Source organism: Sander vitreus, chromosome 12 (assembly GCF_031162955.1).
Source record: "Sander vitreus isolate 19-12246 chromosome 12, sanVit1, whole genome shotgun sequence".
Taxonomy (NCBI): Eukaryota; Metazoa; Chordata; class Actinopteri; order Perciformes; family Percidae; genus Sander; species Sander vitreus.
The window spans coordinates 14973173-14998945 of record NC_135866.1 but is presented as its reverse complement, the minus strand read 5'-3'; the positions used below and the strand labels follow the sequence as shown (position 1 = coordinate 14998945).

At 37.3% G+C, this 25773-nt stretch overlaps 1 protein-coding gene across 1 annotated transcript in view; it reads left to right on the top strand.

Annotated features, from left to right (window-relative positions):
* Nucleotides 1-963: 963 nt before the first annotated feature.
* pth1r (parathyroid hormone 1 receptor) overlaps nt 964-25773 on the top strand; it is a 41567-nt gene continuing 16757 nt past the window's right edge. The window contains exons 1-5 of the mRNA XM_078264326.1: nt 964-1069; nt 15198-15265; nt 16167-16269; nt 23144-23254; nt 23507-23628. Of these exons, the coding sequence (XP_078120452.1) occupies nt 964-1069; nt 15198-15265; nt 16167-16269; nt 23144-23254; nt 23507-23628 (510 nt within the window). The remainder of the gene's footprint in view (nt 1070-15197; nt 15266-16166; nt 16270-23143; nt 23255-23506; nt 23629-25773) is intronic.

Genomic DNA, 25773 nt, shown 5'->3' with positions numbered 1-25773 from the left:
TAGCTGAGAGGATTCCTGAGATAACTGCAGAATAATCTAATTTATTGAACTTTCTCTTAGAAACGCATACATCTTGTGCCACGGTTATCTTTTTTGTATTAACTGACACATTGCTCTGTTTTTAGAGGGCCTGTGAGTCAAACTCATAACGTGTGCGTTAATAGGAGAGTCTTCAGTTTCCCCAGCATAGTAAGGTTACACCATGGCTGTGTTTGACTCAGGAAAGGGCTTGTTTTCTTGACTTACCATGACCTCTGCTTTTTTTTCTTAGCTTTTCCACTTGAAAAATGGTTGAGTATGTGTAACTCAATGCCACTTTTACGCCTCACTGAAAAAGTTACACTTCTAACAGATATTTTAATGATGTGCCTCTGACCTATGAACCTCAGCATTCATGCAGATCTGCAGTTTGGCTGTTTACTCAATGAGTTTGAGTTATTAGCAACATAATCTTTTTTCCTTTTTTGTATGCCTTTTTTTTAACCTTGACTTAATGATGCATTTAAATCAGCTTCTTAGTGCTCAGTGATCCTGTGAATTATCATCTTCAAAAGCTATTAAGTAGTAGCTTGACAAAGATCAGTGAAGGCAAAGGAGGCAATATTTAATGAGGCAATAGATGCTTTAGTAAACTACATTGACATTTTCACCCCTCTCACTATTTTTCTCACTGTGAACTAGGGATGCACAGATCCAACTTTTTGAGTGCCGATACCTGGGCTTTGGGCATCCGAGTACTAATCCGATACCAGTGTTTAATTAGTGAGCTCTATACCTCACTGTGTGTTAGTGACAAGGATATTTTTTTTGTGCAAGGCAACATCATTACAAGGTGCACCTGAATGCACCCCGAGTTTACGAGCAGCACCTGAACGCACCATGAAGTCCGGTCAGAGCCCACATGCTCTACATTTTGTTGTTTGTTTACATAACTCACGGGGAAAGCAAAATGATGGTACACCGATGACTTCAGGGAAGCAGGAGGATTTTCCAGATCTGTTGTTTTCTCCGTCATCTCCGACTCCGGCAGTGGCCGTGGTGTCTGGAAAAGTGCAGCTGCAGGCTACCGGTAAGCTAATGGTACCCTGTCTGTATGCTGTGTCTTCTGTGTGTTGTTGTCTTTTTCTTCCGATTCGGGCAAGTAGGCTGGGGTGGAGAGAAAAAATAAATATTATTATTAATTAAATACAATATAGAATGGAATTAAACAGATCAATTGTAACTAGTACTTGATCTAGCTATTTGAGTCAGTATGGCCCGATTTCCAATATCAGTAAGTTATCAGATCGGTGCATCCCTACTGTGTCTTTGATAAGGTGGTCTGCCTTCTCTCTTCTTTACTCACTCAGTGTTGAGCATGTCCAACATGTCAATATTGTTTTCACTTAAGAAATTGTTGGAATAGCATTTTCTTATAGCTAAACAAGTCTAAAAGTCAGGGTCACACTGATTGATTGCCAGACCTGAGTTTGTGTCCTACAGTATGTGGTCCTTTTTCATCAGTTACCTGCTGTATCAATATTGTGGTGCAGACTTCCTTGCGGGCAATATGCTTGGAATCCCAAAGTACCTCAGTTGAGTTGACATGTGAAAATTCTCAGCTATGTAGAGGCCTTTAACGTTGAACCACGGTTCTGCTCAGCCCTGCCCCCACTGTTGGTAAAGGGATTGAGTTTCAAATACACAGAAGCTCCCAGACTCATTATACTATCCTAAATACAACACAAATTGAGTTTGTAGACAATTCCAAGTCAATTCCCCCAATTATCAAGAGCAGGAAGAGTAGGATTACACACATTTGATCCAGTTGTATACGTGAGTTGGAAGCCGCTCAAATCTTGGACAGGAATACTCCCCTGGCACATGGCTCATGGCTGAAAGGAGGCCAGATTTCTTAAAGGACCTTTATTAGTTTCATTGCAAAACTCTGGGCCTTATGGGTTTGTAAGTATCCAGTTTACAGCTCAAGATATTCCAGCAATAAGTAAGAAATCCTCACATGGCAGCACAGGGGAAGTCTCAGCCAATTTAAATTCAAATAACACTGCAAAGTTTGGCTGAACTTTTCTGCGTTAGCTCCATGACATTTAACACATGAGCCAATGAGAGCACAAACTCAGAATGCGGTTGCAAAGTTAGAGTTTGAATCATCGCAGATCTGAAGCGCTGCGTATGAATATATACTTGTATAGACCTGGAGAAATTGAATTAATATGTGGGACTGACATTTGCAAGTGTAATGTTAATTGTGCATCGATGGCCAGACAGATGATTAATAGACCTTTTTCACGGCAGACATTTTGACTTGTCATACTAAAAGAACAGCTGAAATTGATAACCTTAACAATGGCTCAATTCCATCAAGTGTCCCAGTAAGCTATTTCAGTGAGTCAGCATACACAATACCAGGGCCTCTCCTAAGTGGAATGCAGCCATCATTAATGGTTTTGAATACACCTGTGCTTTTCCTACTATGACATGTCAACATGTCTGCCGTGAAAAAGGTCTATTCCGAGTGTTATTGCAAATGTTTTTGCATGAGTTCTTCCTCCAACATTAGAAGATATTGCTCATCGGTCGAAGTTCTCTGTGTTTTTTCCTGGTAGGCTGGTGACGTGTGTGTTGGGACAGACTCCAACCAACCCCGTGGCCCTAAATGTTCAGTGGCGAGTAAGAAATTAATGAATGGGTGGGTGAGTGAATTAGTTAACTAACAAATAATAAAAAACACAAAGTTCTAGTTGATTTATTTGAGCTGTCTGTGTAAATGTTTTTGCAGGTTTATTTCAGAGAGTTAAGTTCATGTTTTTATCAACTAAAATCTATGTTTTAAAGTCAAAGAACAAAAGCATGTTAGTAAATTAGTGCATTGCACAAATCATACAGTGCATGGTGTTAGTCAGCCAATTATACTTAAACTTGCACTATGTCTGCATTTATGTGTGTTCACATGTACACTAAATAGAGGCATTGTTTGAACTGTAGCCTGTGGACTTGCTGCTGTATGTACTGTGTGGTTACCAAGCAGTGTTGTAGTATTTCATAATTTATCAAACTTACCATTTGACTCTAAAGATGGAACATCCCTTAGAGTTTGTGGCTTATTTCTGCAATTATTTTTATTGCTGATGTAATGATGCATTATAGTTTTTGGAAGAAACAGACTTTTGTATGGAAAAATTTCATGTGTTATTATGTTATGTTTTCAAAGATAATTCATAAGGACTACAGTAAAGAGCTGTACAAGTCAATCACAAATCTACATTCAGAATGTACTGTAATAAATATTGGAGGCTCCAACATTGGTTTGGGAGATTTCCATCATTTTTCTTCCCACAAATTCCATGTCCAAAGTGAAAACTTAAAGGGTGAACTTCACCGCTTGTACACATCAAAGTCTGTTTATAAGTCTTGGGGAGCATATGTGAAAAAAGTTGCATTAAGCCTTTTGTGGCTCCAGAGGGAGCTACGCGAAATCTGATAAATTGCATCAAGTGATGTCACTTAATTGTGCCTCAAGTGACCTCACTTGAGTCAGTGTCGGTTGGTGCTGATGACTACAAATTTGAAAATGAAAAGCGTCTGTGTGAAGTGAGCTTACCAGACCTCTGTAGCCCGCTGCTTCTCTCTGCTTCAAGCTAGCAGTTTGAGGCTACATTAGCCGCATAACAAACCAAGAGTCAAACGAGTGGAGTTGGTTTTGACAAGGAAGAAGAATATAGGGAATACAAAATAGGATATCTCTGGTTTTGCTACAATGATTTTCAAAGAATTGAAATTATGGGGTAATGAAGCTCATTTTGGTCTACAAAATAGGGTAGTTTGGTTTCAGTTTATGTGACAAGGCAGGATGTTGTGTTCTCTGAGGTAAATTTGAAAGGGATTAGAATTATGCAGATGAGGAAAATCTTAGAAACCCTGGTTCTTTATGAGCCTTTGATGTGCCAAGGATCAGTTCCACTTCAGTTTACTAAGGCTGTCTTGTATATTTATTTAAACATAAACATGTATTTTAAAAAGACCTTCATACCTACACATTACAAAATAAACTAATAGACTAATGAATCGTAGAACGTAATTTAAAAACCGTAGACCTCTCTCTCTCTCTCTCTCTCTCTCTCTCTCTCTCTCTCTCTCTCTCTCTCTTTAGAGCATGCAGCATGCAGGGCATGATGTGGATTACAGCCGGTTCGTAATTTGGTTATTAACAACATAGTCTCTTGCTGTTCCTTGAATTTGTTGTACCCTTATACCAAAAGAAGTTCTTGAATCTTGTCGTCTCTCCAGTTAGACATTTTTGTTGTCATCTTTGTGTAAATCACCCTTCTTCTTCCCCCTAAGATGTTTGATTTCTTTCGTTTCTGGTTTCGTGCCAGCCACACGATAGAAACGCCATCAATATTTTTCTGGACGACCGGCTGGGCTCAATCGGACATTACATAGACTTTGTACTAGGAAGCTGAGCATTTAGGGAGCAGCAGCCCTGGCGAGAACGTGCGAGGCAGAAAGTCTCTAACCTGAACCCTTTTTCTCACAATTTCATATTTGAATGTCTTTTTTTACAATTTGATTATATATTCAAATGTAGAATATTCGTTGACAGCCTTACAGTTCATTGTGGTAAAAAAAACACATAAACAAGCAAACACATTTTAAAAATGGAGTCCATAAAGATGGTTTTGTGTTTTTGTGCTCCTTTTTACAGTAATGGCTGATGTGCAAAGTGAATTTACTTAAACTGTGTTACTGCTATGTTTACAGTGAGCTAAATGTGCGATATCAATATAGACTGTTCTCATCTGTGCACACTGTTTGCGTTTTGCCACAGACTCTGCCTTTTACCTACATGTAGTTCAAGCCATTTTCAGAGAAATAAAAACATGGTTCAAAGACCTCAGCACCATTGACACTGTAATAAGTGGATAGTGGAAAGCTCATGCTGACAGGCCAGTTGCAGGCCTCTTAGTTGGAGCACACCGTGCACAGTGTAGTCCATGTGTGTTTACATTTTCTTCACTCACTAGACGGTCTGAGCGTCTTCATCCTCAGATGGGTGCATTAACATTTGTGTCTCGGATATGTATTAAATCTTTTAAATGCATTCATAATGTGATGATATATTTGTATCTCTGTAGTTAATCCATTAATGGCTCAGTACATCATTTAGTGACTTTATAGAAACAGATTTGTGGAACAGCAGCTTTTTATAGAGTCAGCAGGCCTGTGAGCAGCATTTGACAAGTATTATGAAAAAATTACAATATATTGGTCAGAGACAAAGAAAAATAATAGTTTATATTCATATATATATATAGTATATATTATAATTTATGTAAAGTGTTGTACAGTGCACAACAATGTCTACAATGAACATTTTATTTAATCTTCCTATAGCTTGTGTTTCAAATGGACTTACTGTATGTTGTGTGTCGAATGCTTACTATCATTTTCTATTAATTTCTATGCATCAGGGAAATCTGTGATTCCATAATAATATTAACCCTGTGCCAAAAATAAATAAATTTAACTAATTTGATCATTATTAATGACTCTTAATAATCATAATGGTTGTCAATTACATTGTTATTACAATTTTTTGCTGTGCTCTTGAATTAGACATCTTCAATATGACTGTGACCTTGCTTCCTGATTTTAAATTGTCTTTCTGCTAAAGTGGCTCTTCTGAAAAACATTTTAAACAAGGTGACCAACTGCACAAGGTTCCCTCTCAGCAGCCTCTTCATAGAAAATCTAAAGGGTGAAATATTAGCAGGCAATGGGGTAATTAAAGGATGCCTAATTTGTCTACAATTTAGAGGCTTTATTGGGAAGGCAGTCACAATCAGGGGCCTTGTACAAACAGTGTCTTTGTCCTATTTCTTAGCAGGCGGCAGACTGCTTGGTCTCCCTTTGGTTAACAGTGGCTAGGGGGCTGATTGCTTGGAGTGTTGCCCTCTACATTTGTCACCTTTTTATACTCGGCTCCTTCACTCAAATGTCAAACTACGTCCACAGCACTGATTGCTGTGCTGTGCCCTGCTCTTGTCGGTAATGGCACATAACATTGTTGCTGCAGAAATTATTTTCATCTGGTTCCTAAGGTCAGAAGGACATTGTTGTCGCATTGGTTTCTGGCTTCAAAGTGGGCTCAATTGTACTTGTCAAACAGGAAATTCTTTGCACATGAGCACACACTGTGTAACCAATTTTGTGTGTAGGTGTGTTAACTCTTGACAGGCATTTCCACACAGTTTTCTGGTTTATTGACTTTAGTTGTACCAGTATGTGGTATTGAGGCACCTGACTTAAAATACATATAAATAATACATTTGTGAAGCTTTTATTGTAATATTGGTATTTTGCTTCTCTATACTGTATATAAAAATGAAGCTAAAATATCATCATTGTGGACATTGTGTCTTGGCTCAGTCTCATGGGCATACAGGAATAAGCTTGAGCAAGCTGAGTGATCTGCATGCCGAGAATACTGATGGTGGCTCGATGGTTGACACTCACATCCATTTAGACTTGTGAAAGTGTTTCTCTGTGATGACACTTTGGCATGTGATGTTGAACAAGCTTGAATGAATTGGAAAAACTCCCTGCGGGTAACTAATTGTAATGATAACAGTTAGATCAAGTGCTCCAATACTGGAACTAATTAGAGGCAGAGAAACGTGTGGCAGCCGCGAAGATGCTGCTGTGAACTACAGAAACAAACCTTTGCACACAGGCTGGATATACCACCTGGACCACTAAGCCCACCTGCTCTGACAGTCAGTTTACTGTCATCATTCATTTATGAAACCTGTTGTGTAAAAAAAAAAAAAGACCTTTGGAAAGCTTTCAGACATTTTAAGCCTTATCCTATGTTTTTCTTGAATCAGTGTGTATTTTGGTGAAAGTCTTATTTAAAAATGGATGAGTCCATTAGAAGGTACCTGCTGTCAATCCTAATAAATATTGTAGAGCCCTACTTTCTGCGACCTCACCTATTTCGTTTTCACAAGTACTGTAGGTCAAGGCGATTTGCACGTATATAATTAGATTTACCCAGAAATGTGACACACAGCTAACACATGGAAAACCTAAATAATCAATCATAATGAATGTCTATTTCTCCACATATAGTGTGTGAATGTATTGTTTCTAAGGTGGCAAAATGTAATGGACAGTTTTTCATTTGAGTTAATGTTCCTCTCATGATGAAAATCAACGTGAATGAATGATGCTTTTTGAATGCTAATATGAACACTTACATCATCTAATGTTTTCTCCTCAGCTGCTGTAATTTAGAGTGTGAGGTTGGCAAGCTGTGACTGAGAGGGTATCATATGCCATTAATGCTGTGCAGCGTGTGTAGTGAAACTGCACAATCTGTTATAACAGAGGGTAAAAAAAGCTCTCATGGATTAAAAATCCACTTTAAAATAAAAAATAACCTTTAATCCAAATAATCTCTCTCTATATATGTATATACATATATAAACATGACTAGATTTACATTTATTGGAACCCATTGTCCTGCTAGCAGTCTGCCAAAAGTATTATTAGTTGACATTTTTGTGACATCCATTAAGATATAAAATGCCCAGTGCATTTGACTGTTTGATTGCATGAGCATTAGTATTTTTTAAGCTTTTGATGAAAATTAAAATGTATCATTTTCATTCGCATTGGAAGAACGGCTCATACTTTGTGTATTAAATCACTTATGTAATGCAAAAATAGTCCTTTTTGATTTGAGAGAACAACACAGTCACAGCTATCTGGGCTTCATGAGATGTATGCTGCCTCTCAGAGCACACAATGTTTCCATCAAGGACAAAAGTGCTGTTCTTCAGGCTTACGACCAGTGCAGGGTATAATTAGGAACTAAATGCTGCTTTAAGTCAGAATGTGGTCTGCAAGCATTTCCAAAGGACAACCAGTCTTGTGGTTTGTGGTTTTTATCATCAAATGCAAATTGCACAGTTGAAGAGGAGTGGCACTGACTCATAGAGTTTATAATATCCAGGAACCTCATCCGCTAAAACATTCATGCGGTGCAATATGTCAAAAGTAACATATTTTTCCAGATAGTGGGCATGCAGGCCATTAAAAACAAGATTCAGCGGAGTTATAATTTTCTAGACCCTCCTATTTTGTGGAGAAAAAACATACAGGAAAGTCCAAAAGCCCATGGGATCAAATTTTGAATATATGCCAACAACAAGGAAGTGAATGTTAGCCTATGGTGTAAAGAATGGCAAATGACCAAAACAAGTACATAAAACAAACATTTGACTGTATTCCCATAATAGAGGTGCTTTACAGTTACCAGAGTAAATATTATCTGTATATTATTTATCATCCCTGTGACGAAGTGTGATCTGGAGAGGAAAATCTCACTTTATACAACCATTTACCTAAAAATCTCATCCTCACTGACAGATCAGCTAACAGAGAGAGGCATTATTGGGCGACTCTGAAGTGAGAGAGAAAATGAATATGGTTTGTGTTTCCTGATAAAATAGTAACACGGAGGTCACATGTATGAACAGTTTCATAGTTGGTTGAGTTCATGTTTTTAAAATCATGACCTCTGCAGACACATTCCCAGATACTGTGAATCACACAACATGTGGTTTTAAAATAAAACCTATCAATAAATATCGGGATTTTGTCAAATAATCAAGATCACATTTGCAAAGAAATCTGCCATGCTCCATTCAGCTACAATACTGTATATGTGACATGATCAAACTATATTAAAACTAGAGAGTGCAGACTTACGTCAAGAACATGCCGTATCTCGCAATGTTAGTGAAAGTGAAAAATAATTTGTGTATCCGCCTTGTGATTCGGATCCGCTCTAAAATTTAATGGGTTCTTCCATGGTCCATGCTACACCCTTCCACCAAGTTTCGTGAAAATTGGCCAGTAATTATGTTTTCGTAATCCTGCTGGCTGACAAACAAACAAACAAACAAACAAACAAACAAACCAAACTGAAAACATAACCTCCTCGACGGAGGTAAGTAATGCACAAACTGTCATTGTGCAAACTTGGTTTGGTACTTTGATATGCATGATTGGTATAGGGTGACATTTAATGTACTGGAGCATCCAAATCTGTCTTTGGTATTGAGACAAATTAATTGTCATTTTTTATCTTTATTACTGTTCAGTGACATCATTCACACCTGGGAATTTCTGACACATTTTGTCCATGTTGGAGATGAAGATAAAAAGGCAGTCTAAATCCCAACTGTTGTTTTGGCTTTCCGCCAGTGACCGACTGAGCAGAGACAGCTTTTTGACTTTTAGTGGTCCTCTAGTGCCCCCATTAAGCTTGCTTTTCAGTTTTCAAATGAAATTATCTTCTGTTTCCATGTTCCCAGCGTAAAGAAACATTTTTAATACGTGTTTAATCCTACCACATTTCTCATAGTGGACCATTAGGGCCACACTTTGCTCTAAAACAAAAAAAAAATACTTAAACCAATCTATCACCTTATGGTTCTGTCATTTGCTAATTGGTCTAATCTTGTGGATTTTTCTATTTTTATTTGAGGGGTTTAAGGATATTCCCTGAATAACCACAGTGTTTGTGCATATTTGTTGCATACGTTATAGCTTATTTAGTTATTCATGCTCCATGGAGCCTTGAGTAATATTTAGAAATAGCCTACTGAAAAAAAGTAATTCACATATTGCATAGTCGGGAATCAATCAGTTGTGTTTGATATTGATATCATGTAATGGTAAAAAAAAAAAAAGAAACCCGTCCTTGATATTGCCAGTCCTTACATTTATTTATCTTTATCTTTTCAATAAGTAGGCTATTGCAAATATATTTGTAAGTAATCTACTGTAACAACAAGTATTTGTTAAATAGTATGCTTTTTGTCTTTGTAGAAACGTGATTTTAAAGATCTGCACCACCGCGATAACGTCTTAATCTTGATAGAGACATTTTCTTTCAACTTGACTTGTACCAAGCTCAGTGCAAAGGTCACAAATATCTTTCCCTCAAGAAATACATGAGTCTCTGCTGTCAGGTTTTTCAAACGTGTGGCTGAATATGAGTTTTGTTTTTTGGACTTTAAAGTGCTCATATTATGCTTTTTGTCTTTCCCCCTTTCCTTTATTGTGTTATATATCTTGTTGTGCACATTATAGGTTTACAAAGTGAAAAAGCCCAAAGTCCACCCCAAAGGGACTTACCATCTTCCAGAGAAAACACTGTTCACCAACTGCTCCAAACAGCTCTATTGTAGTCCAGCCTTTACTTCTGTGACGGACGTGCGTCACTTTGTAACCAAGTTATAATGCTGACCTAGCTGCTAGCATGGCACTCCCTCATGCTCTGCAACTGAGAAGCTAGCAGTACTTAGTGCGCATGTGCGACTCCCAACAAAGATAGTACAGAAGTGAGATGTCTCACTCTGTAGCTAAAACAGAGAGCTCAGCACACAGGGTGAAAAGAGGAGCTGCAGCAATGTGCAGTACAACAAAAATATGGTGTTTTCTGAAAATTAAACCACGTAAACCTATTCTGGTACAACTTCTAAATACAATTATGAACCTGAAAATGAGCATAATATGAGCACTTTAAGTTTTGTTCTGTCATGTAATTATTTTGTATTTAGACCACTTTTTCATGTACTTTGACTCCCAATCCATTGTTGACGTACTGTAGATAATCACACGCCTTTGAACTCAGTGACACTTTTGCGGTTCATTTAAACTTTTTGAATACTCAACTTTTTTGCTTTGTGCTTTCTAAGGAAAGTCTACCTCACAAGCTCCAGCATTTCACTCTCTTATTCACTGTAGGGCATTTCAGGAAATGACTTTGGTCAACCACAACTTTCTTGAAAAAAGAAAAAGCGCAAGGCTGTCCACAATCAAGACTGTTGGTAATGTACCGGAAACCCAGTGTCTCCACTCAATGTATGCATGGTGTCTTTCCATATGACTCCATTTTTACATTTATTTATTTATTTTTTTTTTTTACTTTTTGTATCCTTCTGCTACAAAATATTCAAAAATCAACAAATGAACACTGAAGACATCTGTGGTACCAGACAAGTTAAACCTTTATAACTAAATATGACTTAGCATTGAGTTACTAAAATAATATGGAATCCAAATGCTGGAATTAGAACTAAAACTGTGAATGTACCTTCACTCACATACTATATAGTGTCAGTATTTAGGCGTAGTGGTTCAACACTGTCTTGACACACCAGCCTAAAAACAGTTCTCTCAATATTGGTCTTATATCCTTGCAGAGAGCTGAAGTTTAAGTCATCAAGCCGCAGTTTGCAAAGACATATATAAACTTGTGGTTTATTCAAGTGGAGTTTGTATTCTAGAGACCAGTGATGAAAACACACATATTTATACGGTGTGTATTTTTCTAATTTTCATTTTGGCACACACCAGAAAAAAGTGTTTAACAAAAAGATTACTGTGTTTTGAATGAAATGCAGTACATAAGAATGTCCATGTTTCTCCCTGTGAGAGTTGTGTTTACTTTGGAGGTTTGGACTCTGGCCAGTGGAGGAGGAATAGTTTTCAGAAATAATCAGGAGGCACACTTATTACCCAGAATTCTCTTCTTAAAATAGTAAATGATACTCTTCTATGTCCCTGCGAGCTGGCATCTGCAGATGAAGGAAGAAATTTCCTTAGATTTTGAGAAAGAAAACCCCAAAACTTCATGCCTCGTTTTAGTTTAATGTTTCACAGAGGCTCAAACTGCGCTGTAAAGGTTAAGATATTTGTTCTTGATGTGTTGGAGCGGCAGCCCCACTTTCCAGGTTTGTAGAAAATAGCCAAAACAGTGTAAAAGTGTAGTAAACTGGCTGACATTTCACTCCACTTTGAAGTGTTTGACTGAGGTGAAAATGCAAAAATGCAACACATAATATAAAGTAGATTCATAACATATAATAAGAGCTTGTTAATTTCCATTCAAACTGTGAAAATACACAAATACAAAACGGCAGAACCACTGATACTATACTTTGCGATGCTGTGATGATAATGACACTTGTCCTTTCAGAACAGTTACCATTCAGATTCCCTGTTTCTGGTTTCCTGTTGGTTCAGCTTTCACCTAAAGTAACACCAGTTATTCAGATGAAAATAGTGTCAACGGCCCAGGAACATTCAGTGGAATATTCTATATTGGCATAGTTAGTACAGTAAACAGGTAGTATCTATCCTTGTTCGCCTGCGGTCAAATGTTGTTCCATCTGTGGTTGTTTACTGTGCAAAGCCATAAACGTCTTCATTCTGTAACCTTATTCAGCTCTCAGACTGGACATCCTTATTTCAGGGCTGAAAGTAGTGAAAATATTGATAAATTGAGGTATTATGGTTTTGTGTGCAGCAACTCCACGACAGCTTGGTATTTACAGTTTCATTTTAAGGTTGTGAAATTAAGCACGTGCATCAGAGACAATGTATATAAGTCTTTGTTCCCACATGACTTTTAGAAGATTCATAGCTGTTTATTTTAGATTATAAACATGCACCAGAGAAGGCTTAAACAGCCTACTGTTGCAATAGATGGTTCTCATGTCACTGGTAGCAGCCGCCTACAGAAGTATACATGTTTGCTATACTATACTGCTTGGTGTGCAGTACTTCTACTACATTAACTGTACTGTATAAGCATTCCAGTGGTGGAACGTTAACTAAGTACCTTTACTCAGGTTCTGTACTTACTTTAAGTACAAATTTTATTTTTCTTGATGGTTTCCTTTTTTTACTACTTTATACTTCTACTTCAAAGTTATCTGACAGCTCCACCTCAACAAGCTATGAATAGGCCCTGTTCACAAAAGCCATTCTAACATGTCTCTGCAGGGCAAACACAGGTGGAATTGATCAAATTAATTATGGTCCTGTTGTTGTCCTATTGTGTGTGTCCGAGCCATCCCAGGCCCTGGCCTGCATGCTAGCTCATCCCAGCCACCTGAATGGACCAGGGCCATTATTAATGTTTTTAATTACACCTGTTTGCTCTGCAATGCCATGTCAAAATGGCTGCTGTGAAATAGGCCTATTACAATGCTGCTTACAGTAATATTCACACAATAATATAACATGTAATAATCCCACTCCAACAAGGGCATTTCTGTTGCAAAATGTACTTTTACTTTTAAGTAAGCTGATACTCTTTTTTTTGTACTCTTTTGTGAAAAAAGGTATCTTTACATTGTTGCATGACTATTTTTTACATAAGTGTAAGATCAGAATACTTCATGCACCACTGCATTTTTCCTTGTGAGAAACAGAAAGCAACATATAGTTCAGGTGCTAACAATGATGTACTGTTGGATTTAACACATTTATTATAGCTTGTTATATGCCTAAACACAAATATTAGTATGCAATCATCCACCTTTTATAACGTTTCCTTAGTTTATTGTCACTCTGAAATACTAGTTTGTCTCTAGTGAACATCTGACATGCACATATGTTACAAATAAATTGTGTTAGACACAGATTAAAATGTCACTTACAAGGGAGACATGGACAAATCAGTGGCACCAAATGCATTCAACCTCTTCACTCTCTCTGTCTCTTTGTTTCTTTTTTCTCTGCATGTTGGAATTATTTTTTTCACAATTTCTTTTCCCATTACTATGTAAACTTGAGTGCAGAATATGATTTCTTTTCATCCAGACATGTAGGCTAATTTGTGTCTGCAGCTGATAAATACAACTGCAGCCAGGGAGTCAGCTGCTCTGAGCAAACGTCTGTCTTTAATTTGTACTGTTTGCTCTCCATCACTGAACTAAAAAAACGAAACAAGTTTTTTTAGCTGCACCTCCAGGCACAGTGTATGACATACATGTTGGTTTGTGTTTCATTGTGCGTATACATTTTGCATTTTGCTGCAGTATTGACTCAAAGCACCATGAAATGCCCTTAATGCCAGCGTAGGAAATCCTGATGATTTGTGCGCTGATCTATGCTTTAGTTTTAGCACTGGGCTTGAATTTCTCTGTTTTCATTTCCACTTCTCTTGTCACGCTCTGTTAAAAATGAATGTGGTCATTTTCAGTACAGTCACATTTGTCATTGCCCAAAAGTAATCCACGGGCAAAAAGCGAGCCAGTCAGTGTGACCTATTAGAATGGAAAAATGTTTCCATGACTGGAAAACCACACCTGAAGTACCACACCACTCTCAAACACAATGTTAAAAAGCTGAGAACATATAAGGTGTTAGAAAATGTTCGGAATAAAATGTCATTTGTCACATTTGATTAGTGACCACACAGTGGATATAATCACAGGAATACAAGCTGGGACTATAAACAAGTGAAACTGAGACTGTTTATTCAAGCTAGACATCCAATCTTTTACAACCTTTTTTTGCTTTATAAAAACTGAAAATACTCTCAGACCCCAGAGGGTTAAGACAGAAATGAATATACAGTTTTTCTCATGAACACTTTGACGGGCGGTCAAAGTACAATTCAACCTGACCTTCCAGATTCACACCAGGCTGTCTAACACCCAGGCCACCCTGTTGCTTTCCATTTGACCGAAATTGACCGCAGTGCACATTTTCGGGAATATTTCAAAGAGGGAAATCGGATTTAGAACGCGCTGCAGGCGCTATGATCAGGGATGCAGAAAGCAGTCATTAGAGAGTTGTGAAGAGAGGAAATCATGTGTGGAGATAGCAAAAGTAATCAATCCAACATTGAGTTACTGTATGGACTTAAAGGTTGAAAAATCTCATTTCAATTGATATCAACATTTTTACAGCAGTCACAGTTAAAATGTTGGGAAAAAATTTAGTTGAATCAACATTGGGTTTGGGTCAGGTTTTCAATATGCAAGGCAAGGCAACTTTATTTATACAGTATAGCACATTTCAGCAACAAGGCAATTCAAAGTGCTTTACATAAAACGTTAAAGATCAATTTAAAAACAATTAAAAACATTCATTGAAGAGTATGAAATAAAATTAAGCTTAAAATGGAATAAGACAGGTATAAAATACAAGAATATAAGTCACAGTGCAGTGTAAGAAATTAACAATTACTTGATTTAATAAAAGGCAGCGTCAAACAGAAAATTCGTCAGCCTTGATTTAAAAGAACAGAGTTGCAGCGGACCTGCAGTTTTCTGGGAGTTTGTTCCACATCTAGTAGTGCTTAAATGCAGCTTCTCCATGTTTAGTTCTGACTCTGGGGGACACCAGAGTCAGAACTGAACAGGACACCAGTGAAAAGACTCCAGGTGTGAATGTAAGTCAGACAAGAGGCTCTTCAAGGAGACAATAATGAAAGACTGTATGTGAGTGAGTGAGTTTGTACCACAATAAACTAAAGATAACATGGATTTAACACCTGAGTAGCGACTGTATTCAGTAAACCTCAATGATGAGCTTTGTGTTGACCATCATAACAGTTTTTCTGATGTCTTGGGTTAAATACTGATAAATGGTACTAGGCCTTAAAGGTCTTTAAAATGTAAATATTGAATTCACTGTTTCATTTGCAAGACATGCTGTGGTATTATATTTCACTTAATATATTTGATCTGTAACTATAGTTTTATAAATATTAAATAAATATTATATTGTTTCGTTGAAAAGGTTATGTAAATTTAGATTGACCCTGCTGTCATTTACTTTTTGGAAATGTTAATCAGTTAGCTAATTCACGTTTTCTTTAAATGAATACAACAGTTTTCTTGCACTTTATTTACATGTAGGCTACAGTAGAGACCAATATAATGTTGTACAAAAGTTTGAATAAAGAAAATGTCATGAAAAGGTCTGGTTTCTCGTGGTTAATTATTATGCATTGTAACAATATTTTCAATGTATCAAAATAAACTAAAATTAAATTCATTAAATGAATAATGAATCAGTGTTGATTCATTCATCTGGGAGTGCTATCTGGGAGCCAATTGATGAATTTCATGCTCCGATTATGAGAGAAAGGTCAGAATAGTTGCTTCAGACTACAGATGTTCAGTTAAAAAAACACCCTGTCATGTAAAAAAAATAGCTTCTTTGGACAGATCAAAAATGGTTATGTTGCTAAATGATGTTGTTTATTGATGGATTTTGGTGTTTACAACATGCATTTTGCATACTGCCATTTCCCTTTATTAACTCCATGATACTTTCTAAATTTGCAGGTTTTTGCAGATGATGTGCTTACGAAAGATGAACAGATAGGCCTGTTGGTCAGAGCCAAACGGAAGTGTGAGGGGAACATCAAGTCAAAGCAGAAGGTTCCTGGTGAGTAGAGAAACAAGATGCTAATGTCAAAGTGGTAATATGTTGACAATGCTAACATGCTGATTTAGCAGGTATAATGTTTACAATGTTCATCATCTTTTAAGTTAAGCATGTTAGCATTCAAAAATTTGCTCATTAGCACTGAACACTAAGTACATATGAATGTCATTAGTTTTGCAGGTATTTGGTTATAAACCAAAGTATTCGACAAATTAAAAATGTGACACGATGATGTCGCTAAAGGTCAGGGGATCACCAAAGTTATCACAATTAATCTTGATAGGGGCTTAAATGTCTGTACCAGATTTCCCAACAATTCAGTTAATAAATCACTAACCTCCTCAAGGGACCATTGACATCTCTACATGTCATAGCAAACCATGGTATAATTGTTTAAATATTTCAATCTGGAACAAAGTAGTGGGCCTGCTGCAGCCACACTGCTAGCATGTTTAAAGAATAGCAATAATATGAGAAAATATCTCTTTAATATGTCTTTTTTACCACTGATCGGAATTTCTGGTGTTGCTAATCTGTAATCACTAAAGGCTGGTAGGTTTTTGTCCATCGTTTGCTCCTTTAACAAGATTGGGATTTTTTTGCCATAGTAGAATGACAAAAGGCTTACAGTGCTGATGTTTGATTTTTGGATAGATAAGAGAATCCATAAGCCTGTCAATCATGGTTTTCATATACAGGATCGACCAAAATGCCTTGCTTAGCAACACTTAAAGGAACTAATTATGGCAGGTTCCCACTTCATTAGCCTTGATTAGTTCTCCAATAGTTAGAATTTACAATACCTGCAAAGAGTTTCTCAGAGTCAAAGAATGCTAAAGGGAGTCTGAGCCATTAGTCGCAGCAAAATTGTTTTAGTTTTCAGAATGGGCTGAGCTATTGAGGAACTCCCCAATTAATTACAGCTGGAGCGAGAGGTTAAGTGGGGAGTGCAATAAATCCCCCAGGGGCTAAACAGAGCAGAACCCAAACAGATACACAAGGCAGTCAAAGCTAATAAGCTATAAAAGGAGTACTAGGAAAAAGCTGGAGTAATGGAGGAAGACATCAAACAACACAAAAGGTAAAGTTTACCAGGAACTGTGGGAGTGAACAGCATAACCAGCAGCAAAACCATGATGATCACAAGAGTGAAAGTGAGAGAGACTGTAAAGACCGCCTTGTTGATTGAATGTGATTGTTGATGATAAGCGCTGCTACTAATCAGCAGAAGATGTGCACACTTCAGCGCTCTACAAGAATTACCTTGATCAGTGACAGAGGAAGTCATTCAGCGTGCTGAGAGAAAGTCAGTTTATATAATGACGTCACACTAAATGCTACGCGACATGCATGTTTTTGCAATCATTTGAATGACCAGGATCATATTTTTAATAGTTAACATTTTACACACATTTTTTAAACCTTTTACACTACAATAGACAGCCATCTCAAACACCAACATACTGTATGTCGAAGCAGCCACAGCAAGTACACAGTCAGCAACATGGAATTAATGCATGAGAACTGCAAGGAAATGATGAGAGATGTGGGGTGTACAGTATTTGTGTATTTAGGGGTGTCTTAAGAGCAGGATTTTCCAGCAGACCCTAGCATCTACTGTATCTCATTGTGGTTACTGTCATTTTCCCAGTTGATTGTTCAGAGGAGGATTTTGGATTCCACAGCCAAACCAATCATATTATTTTGTCTTTAACTCCAGTGCATTGTGGTCGCATTGAATTCTTCAACCCTCAAAACGGTACCCCCTTGTAAATGAAACACATAATTAAAAATGTTTTCTTTTAGGCTGAGAACACAAAAGCTTTTGTTGACCGTTCCCACTAGTTACAGTACATTGCCCCGCGTGGTATTTCCCAACTTTTCTTGGTTTTGATAAATGTCCAAAGCCCAAATTGGATTTTAAAAACTATGACAGAATTGCTACTATTGAGAACTGCAGGCGCCGAACAGCAGCTTGTGTAAGATGTCAAGGGCTTTTATAACAACGCTGCCTTTTCTCAAAGCATATGTAACAGGATGGCCAGAGATGCTAATGCAGAGCAGATTCAAACATTAGGCCTCTCTCCGATGAGTCTGTGCTGCACATCTGACCATCGTCATGCTTAATCCATCCTGACATGTCGAAGTGACTAGCAAGCCTGGTGTCGCACTTCACCAGCAACCCCCAAGCACATTTATCTCATTTGCAGATGTCATTATTTAAATAGTGTTTGTACATTGAATTTGAACCAAATTATAGAATTGAATTGAATAGAACTGTTGGCAAGAAAGTGATTAAGTGTTTTTTTTCCCCCAAAATGACGAACTATACCTTAACTGTAGATGGGTGAAATTGATGCCAATTCTCCATGCAGTGTAGTGTCGGAACAATTAATCAATTAGTTGATTGATTTTAGTGATTGATTAATTGTTTCAGCTTTAATAAATAGTACGTTTCCAGCTTCTCAAAGTGAGTATTGCTCCTTTTCTCTGTTTCACATGATTAAAAAAATTTAATGACACTGAATAAATCGGGGGTTTGAACTGTTGGTCAGACAAAACAAGCAATTTCACACATCACCTTGAGATGGGCATTTTTTGCTATTTTATTTTACTTTTTAAATAATGAATTGAATAATAAATAATATTGACGGATTAATCTATAATATAAATAATAGTTAGTTGCAGCCCTATATGCACTTTATACTCATGTATGGGCATGTTTCTCGGTCTGTAGATAGTGGGGTTGTTTACATTGAATCTGGACTCTAACAAGCCCATCAGGATCTGATTCTGTGAAATGCTCATGGTTCTGTCTTGGGGGTACATTAGCATATCAGAGCTGATCTGCATACCTGATGCTGCTGGCACAAACCAGATGTGACTCATCCTGTATGTGGTGTCTGTTTTCTGACCTCTTTTGGAACGTTGCACATGTGTGTTCAATCAAATAATGGTTGAAGTGATTAAGATAAACATATTACCTTAATAAAGAAAAAAAAAGAGTCCCTAATGTGGTCGTTGTATGCCTGGATAAGCACATATGTGCTCAGTTAACGTGCTTGATTTCAGATTTTGTCTTACTTAATGGCACATGGGCTGACAGGGGCAAACAAACTGCAACTTTATGAAACACATGCAAATAGACAAAACACATGTAAATTAAGAAAAGCTCTTCATTAATTTGACAACACATGCGCAGCGTTTAGCAAACACGCTGCAAATACACACAGCACAACCAAATACACAAACGTGCTGCAAATACAGAAACAATGCAAAAAGAAAAGCACACAATCCCCGAAAACAAATGCACCAGAAAAACGCTGCATCCAGTTTACACAATGGAAGTTCCCCAGGCCTCTAGGGGGAGCGCTAAGTGGTGCAGCTTGATTTTCGACCGCACGGGGAGAGAGCGCTCTGACTTTTTATTACCACAAGTTTATAGACTCTGCTGATTGGGTATCACCTGTGACCTGAGCCAATAAACTAGAGACACACCCACCAAACGAGAGAAAACATATCTCAAACATAGACTTAATATTTACAGTATATGATCTCATAGCAGTTGCACACCGTTTCCCAACGGTGCACACTGTTCTCAGATTGAGCCGTGCCCCGGCTCTCTCTCTCTCTCTCTCTCTCTCTCTCTCTCTCTCTCTCTCTCTCTCTCTCTCTCTCTCTCTCTCTGGGGTCGAAAATCAAGCTGTTCCACTTAGCGCTCCCCCTAGAGGCATGGAGAACTTCCGTAAACTTTTCTTTTTGCATCTTTTCTATATTTGCAGCGCGTTTGTGTAATTGGTTGTGTTGTGTGTATTTCCAGCGCGTTTGCTAAATGCTGCGCATGTGTTGTCAAATTAATGCAGATGTTTTCTTAATTTGCTTGTGTTTTGTCTATTTGCGTGTGTTTCATTAAGTTGCAGTGCGTTTGCTCCTGTCGGCCAATCGTACACATGAATTGCTTCGACTTCACTTTATTTGACCCTTATCGAACTTAAGTGTCTCATCTGGTTGTTTGTTTGCAATGTGGAAATCATTTCAAATCTGGGTAGTGGTTTATTTGTGATGCTGTAAAATTTAGAGGCTGTCAAGGTTTGAGATAAAGTTCAAGGAAAGCATTACATGTGCTTTCTGGTGACCCATGTAAGTGTTTTCCTTGAAGTGGTCATTAGGACTTGGACAGCATTCCCTCTTGTAATTTTTTAAACCATTCTTTTTTTCCTTCTTCTTGTATTGTGGTGTGACCTTGAATCTGTGGGTTGAGGTAAACGCAGAGAAAAGCAGCTAGCGTGCATTTTAGTACTTTGTGGCTTTACATCTGTATTTGTCTTGCATGTGTCCTGCCTGACCACCCCCAGAGTTTTTTTTCTTCTTTTTCTGGCACTGTAAACTCATGGTTTTCTAAACTATTATAGGAGATGTGGAGTGATGACTATTTTTAAAACGATAGTGTGAAATGTATGATTTGCTCAGATTAATGAATTGATCTTTCAATTCCAAGTTCATAGAGAAAGGATTAGCTCCTCCGTGAGGTTAAAACCTCAGTTTTGGTTGAATTTCAACATTTTATCTATTTGGTTTTATTTCTCATTTGTGCTTTAAATACACAAAAGTCTCCATTACGTGGCTAAGACAAGGTTTTCATTGAGTGAAACACTGAGGTTTGCCTGGAGAGGACAGTGGAGGGATGTGGGTTCAATGCCCCAGACCTTGCAGTGTGAAAATAGCTCAGCCTTCAAGCTTGTGGTCTGGGTGTAGAATAACATCAGCAATCATTATAAAAGGTTGCATGTATCAGGAGAAAATGCAATGTGTATTTTGACATCTGCAGGTCAGAATCAAATGGAATAGGGGGGGAAAGAAAACAGTATTAAAAACCCCAGTGACATCACTAACACCAAAGTCCCCCCATAGACACATTTATATTTTAATCGTGGTCAAGAAATTTACAGGAAATTATATGTGTGTGTGTGTGAGTGTTCTGTGTTTAATTTAAGCCTAAGTTAGTAGGTGGTCCTATGCTAATAAAAGCTATGGTAAAAGCAATTTTACTCCTAGGATGTGTGGTCAGTGTGATTTTCAAAACTAAACGCTGTTTTTCTCCCGCCAGAGATCTGTAGGAATCAGTCAGCTCCACTCAGTCTGCTCTTTAATTTTGCGCTCCAAGTGACAGGCAAATAAAAAGCATGCCGTCATTGCTTCAGATGTTTCTTTGTAAGTTTGATTACAGGAATGAGAAAATAATGGATTGACTGCAAAGAGAGGATAGTTTTAGTTTTATCCTTAGCTACTTATTAGTGGTCAAAGTGGGGCAGATGTTTTCAATAATACAACATAAATGCCAAGCCATAAGGAAGGCTTTTGCCAGGAATCTGTGGGGAAAGGGACTTTGCTTTGCTCCCACTATCGGAGGGATGAGGTCTACGGTTTAGCTGACAATTAAGGGGCTCTATGCTTGGAAATGGCATTTTTTCCCCCCACCTTTTGAACCTGCAGCGCTTTCTCTGAAGTATAGATGTATTATTACAAAGTCTCATGTCATGCATTTTTTATGAAGATAGATGACAAAGTTTTGTCTGTGTGATCTTCAGGTAAAGCACAGTCAGCAATCTTGTAGGAAAGTACTGAACAGTCCATGTTATACTGATTCCTGGAAAACTTTTTACATGCTAAAGGTTCCTCATCACAATGTAAAAAGTGTGAAATTTGAATTGAAAAACGTTTATTCTGAATCCTGTAAATGTGAAGTGTAATTACAGGATCTTATAAATCTTAATATTGTGTTATCTTATATTATCTTATTAAGTGTATTCATCAAGAAATGCAAAGATGAAAAGAGATGCGATATTCTAATCATGCATACTTTATTCATTCATTCATTTCATATGATAATTATGTTTTCTTGTTATTAATATTAGGGGCATTTTATGTATTTTTTGTCTGTTAGATAGTGACAGTATAGAGATATGACAAAAATGCATGTGAAAATGTTCTCTCTACCGGCTCCCCAATAATTCAGGTATAAGTTCATGTAACAATTAGTTGTTCAATAGAATATTAATTGGCAACTATTTTGATAATTGATCAAAATTTAACTTAAATGGCAAATATGTTATTTGTTTCCAGCTTCTAAAAAATATGAATTAAAGTGCTCAACTCACATTGAAACTATAGCTTCTTAAATGTGAAGATTTACAGAGATTTTCTGTGATTTTCTGTTATTTCAATTGTTATATCTTAGGGTTTTACATTTTGTGAGATGGGCAATTTTCATACTGTTTTGTCATTTTACAGATTAATTGGAAAAAAGATAAATCAATAATCAAATTAATAATTGTTTTACACATTCCTAATTAATGCAGGTCAGAAGCAAACGTGTGACACAGAGAAGAAAATAAGCTGTTGAACTAAGCTATAGCACTTTTGTTTTGATATAATAGGCTACTAAGAATACAATAATGTAGCCAGTGTGCTTAAATGAGATCCATACTGAAACCAATTCCATATAACATAACCCAATATGATGCTATCAACATTGTAGCAGTTATGGAAATCTGCTGCAGCTAACAAGCAAAACTTAATGAACACAATTCAATGGCGAACTTGTTATCAGCATTCCATGATTGTAAGTCTTAATTATATGACAATGGATTGTTCTCTGGGTGACTCATGTTTTCCTGGCTGCTCTACAGTGCTGATTTACATACAGTGTAAAGTTCACATACTTGGCCTAATTTTTTAAAGGACAACAAAATCCTTGAAAACATACAGCACTACTGCCCTTGTAAATGCCTATGGCCATGTAATGCGGCAGTCCACGGAGAACAGCACTCTGTGGCTCTATTTTTAAAAGTCAGCACTGCTTTTGTCTCCGCAGATGGTTACTGCTCACCAGAATGGGACGGCATTGTTTGTTGGCCTGAAGGGCCCCCAGGAAAGCTTGTATCCACCTCCTGTCCAGAGTATATCCATGACTTCAACCATAAAGGTAAGACTGGCCCTGGATACAGTCAGCAGTTGAAATCCTGAAGCTCATTTTTAGCTGATGAAAAAGCACTAGGCCTCGGGTGCTGCTGTATACAGTAAAATCATAACTTGGGCTCCTTATGAAACCTCTTTTGCAATTTCTGCAATTATGCAGGTACAATTAAGAAGCAAGCTTAGGATGAGTAATTGACTGTGATGGAAAACAACTAGCAAAATCTGTAATTAAAGGTAGCCTTTTCTGTTTGATGTCTAGGACTAGCATACCGTCGGTGTGACAACAACGGAACGTGGGAACTGGCCACAGCCAACAAGACATGGGCCAATTATAACGAATGTGCAAAATTCCTCTACCATTACAACCACAGCCATGAAAAGGTGGGATTCGCCTCATCGCTATTTACATGTTCATTGTCACAGATACAGTGCCTTCCTCCACTATAGGCTTTGTAAATGCATAGAGTCCATTGTTAGGCTATAGATATTGCTGCCATTTAGGCAAAGGTTGGACTGTTTTACCCTTCAATTGCAATCCTTTTGAAATGTGTAAGACACTGTCGACATGCCTTCTTAGTAATGTACAGTGCGAATGAAATAGAATCATATTTGATTGTATTTCGAGATAATGTTGGGGACATAATGACAGGATGGCAATGTGGTTGCTTTGTGATAAAATGAGGCTGCCATTAGCTAAATATCTGGTCAGATATAAATTAAAGGCAGTGTCACATTAGCCTTTATTGCTAATTGTAAACTTCCTAGAAAGTATCCTAATCAAAGAAATCTAAGAACTCACCAATCATCTTGTTTTATGCTGCACCAGAATTGCCCTCCACGGACAATAAAGATTTGTTGAATTGAATTGAATTGACTTAACCTCCTAGGCGCCTTTACAGCACAGTGATACAAAAAGACATTTAGACCCAAGGATACCATGTACGTACTGATGTCATGTTGCTTTAACGATATATTCAAACTACAAGAAGTAGTGTCTCCCTACTATTTGAGGTTGCGTTCTGTCACACACCTTTAAATATACATATTTTTTTGATATTCTTGTTGTTGTTTTCTTTTATGCACTTAAATCTTGTAAGTGTGTTACATTTATATGCACTACATTGCCAAAAGTATATGGACAATGAATACGGAGTTGAACAGAACAACCATATGTGACTGATTTTAAAACCTGGCTGAATGAGAGCAAGAAGAATGGGAGACAGATGACTGGTGATAAGGCCTGGCTCACAGTTGGTGGCCAACTCATTCCAGGTGTCCTCAAGGTGTTTGATGGGTTGTGGTCAGCGCTCTGTGCAGGCCAATCTAGATCTTTTCTACCAAACTCAGATAGCCATTTCTTTATGGACCTTGCTTTGACCACATTGTCACATTGAAACATACTGTGGCCATAAAAATGGAAGTGCACTGTCATTGTAACATCATTATACACTGCAGCATTTTGATTACTTCACCAGAACCAAACTACAGAATAAGCACAAGCACATACTTTTGGCCATATTGTGTGTATATATAGAGATATATATATATATCTCTCTCTCTATATATATATATATATAGATATAGATATATATATTTAATGTTTGTCATTTGCAGTTGTTATGATGCAAAAATTATGAAAAAAACAGTTATTGCATAATTACAGTAGCAGAGCTAATACGGGGATGATCCTTGTTTAATGCCTGTCCCGTCAGTAGCCATTGTTCCCTTGTTGTGTATTTGTAACATTTTGTAATACAGTGGTTGTACATTTCACACAAGCAGATGTTTGCTAAACAAACAAACAACAACAAACAACAGAATAATAGTGTCTAACCATTCTCCCAGGTTCTTGATACCCTTTGCAGTTTCAATATCTCTAACTTTAATATAACTCTTGTGTTGAAAAAAAAAATCCTAAACAACAAATCTTTAATACAACCTAAACATTATAATTAAGCTTCTATGACATAAAATCTAACCAGCGTGTGAGAGTCAAACCTTGGATCATAAATACCTTAAGCACTGGCATCACTATCACATAACAGCGCATGTTGAGAAAATTGTTTTGTAAACCAAGCACGGTAACCTTTTACTGGCGTCATCCCCATGTGACTGACAAAGATGTGATCCTGATCGCAGTTGCTCCTACTGTTTCTTTCTCTATCACTGCATGAGGGTTGGATGTTAGAGCATAACACAGGCAGTGAATAGGACTACTGGGTATTGTAAGAAGGGTGGAAAACAGCTAGAACATGGATATAAATGGAAGAATAGCTATTACTCACTCATTGTTGTGTGTATCTGGACAAAGTCTTCTTATATAAATAAAATGGTATTATGCGCCATAATGATGCTGACGTGGTGTTTTAAGGAATTTTTATGTTATATTTTTTTGAATATGAAAAAATATGGTCTGGAAGCATTTTACTAATCTCACTTATAAAACACTTTATAGCCTTTAAATGAATGAGGTGTTTTAGTATATTAGAGGTTTGTGTTAAGAGGCTATGCAGTTTGTAGTGTTGG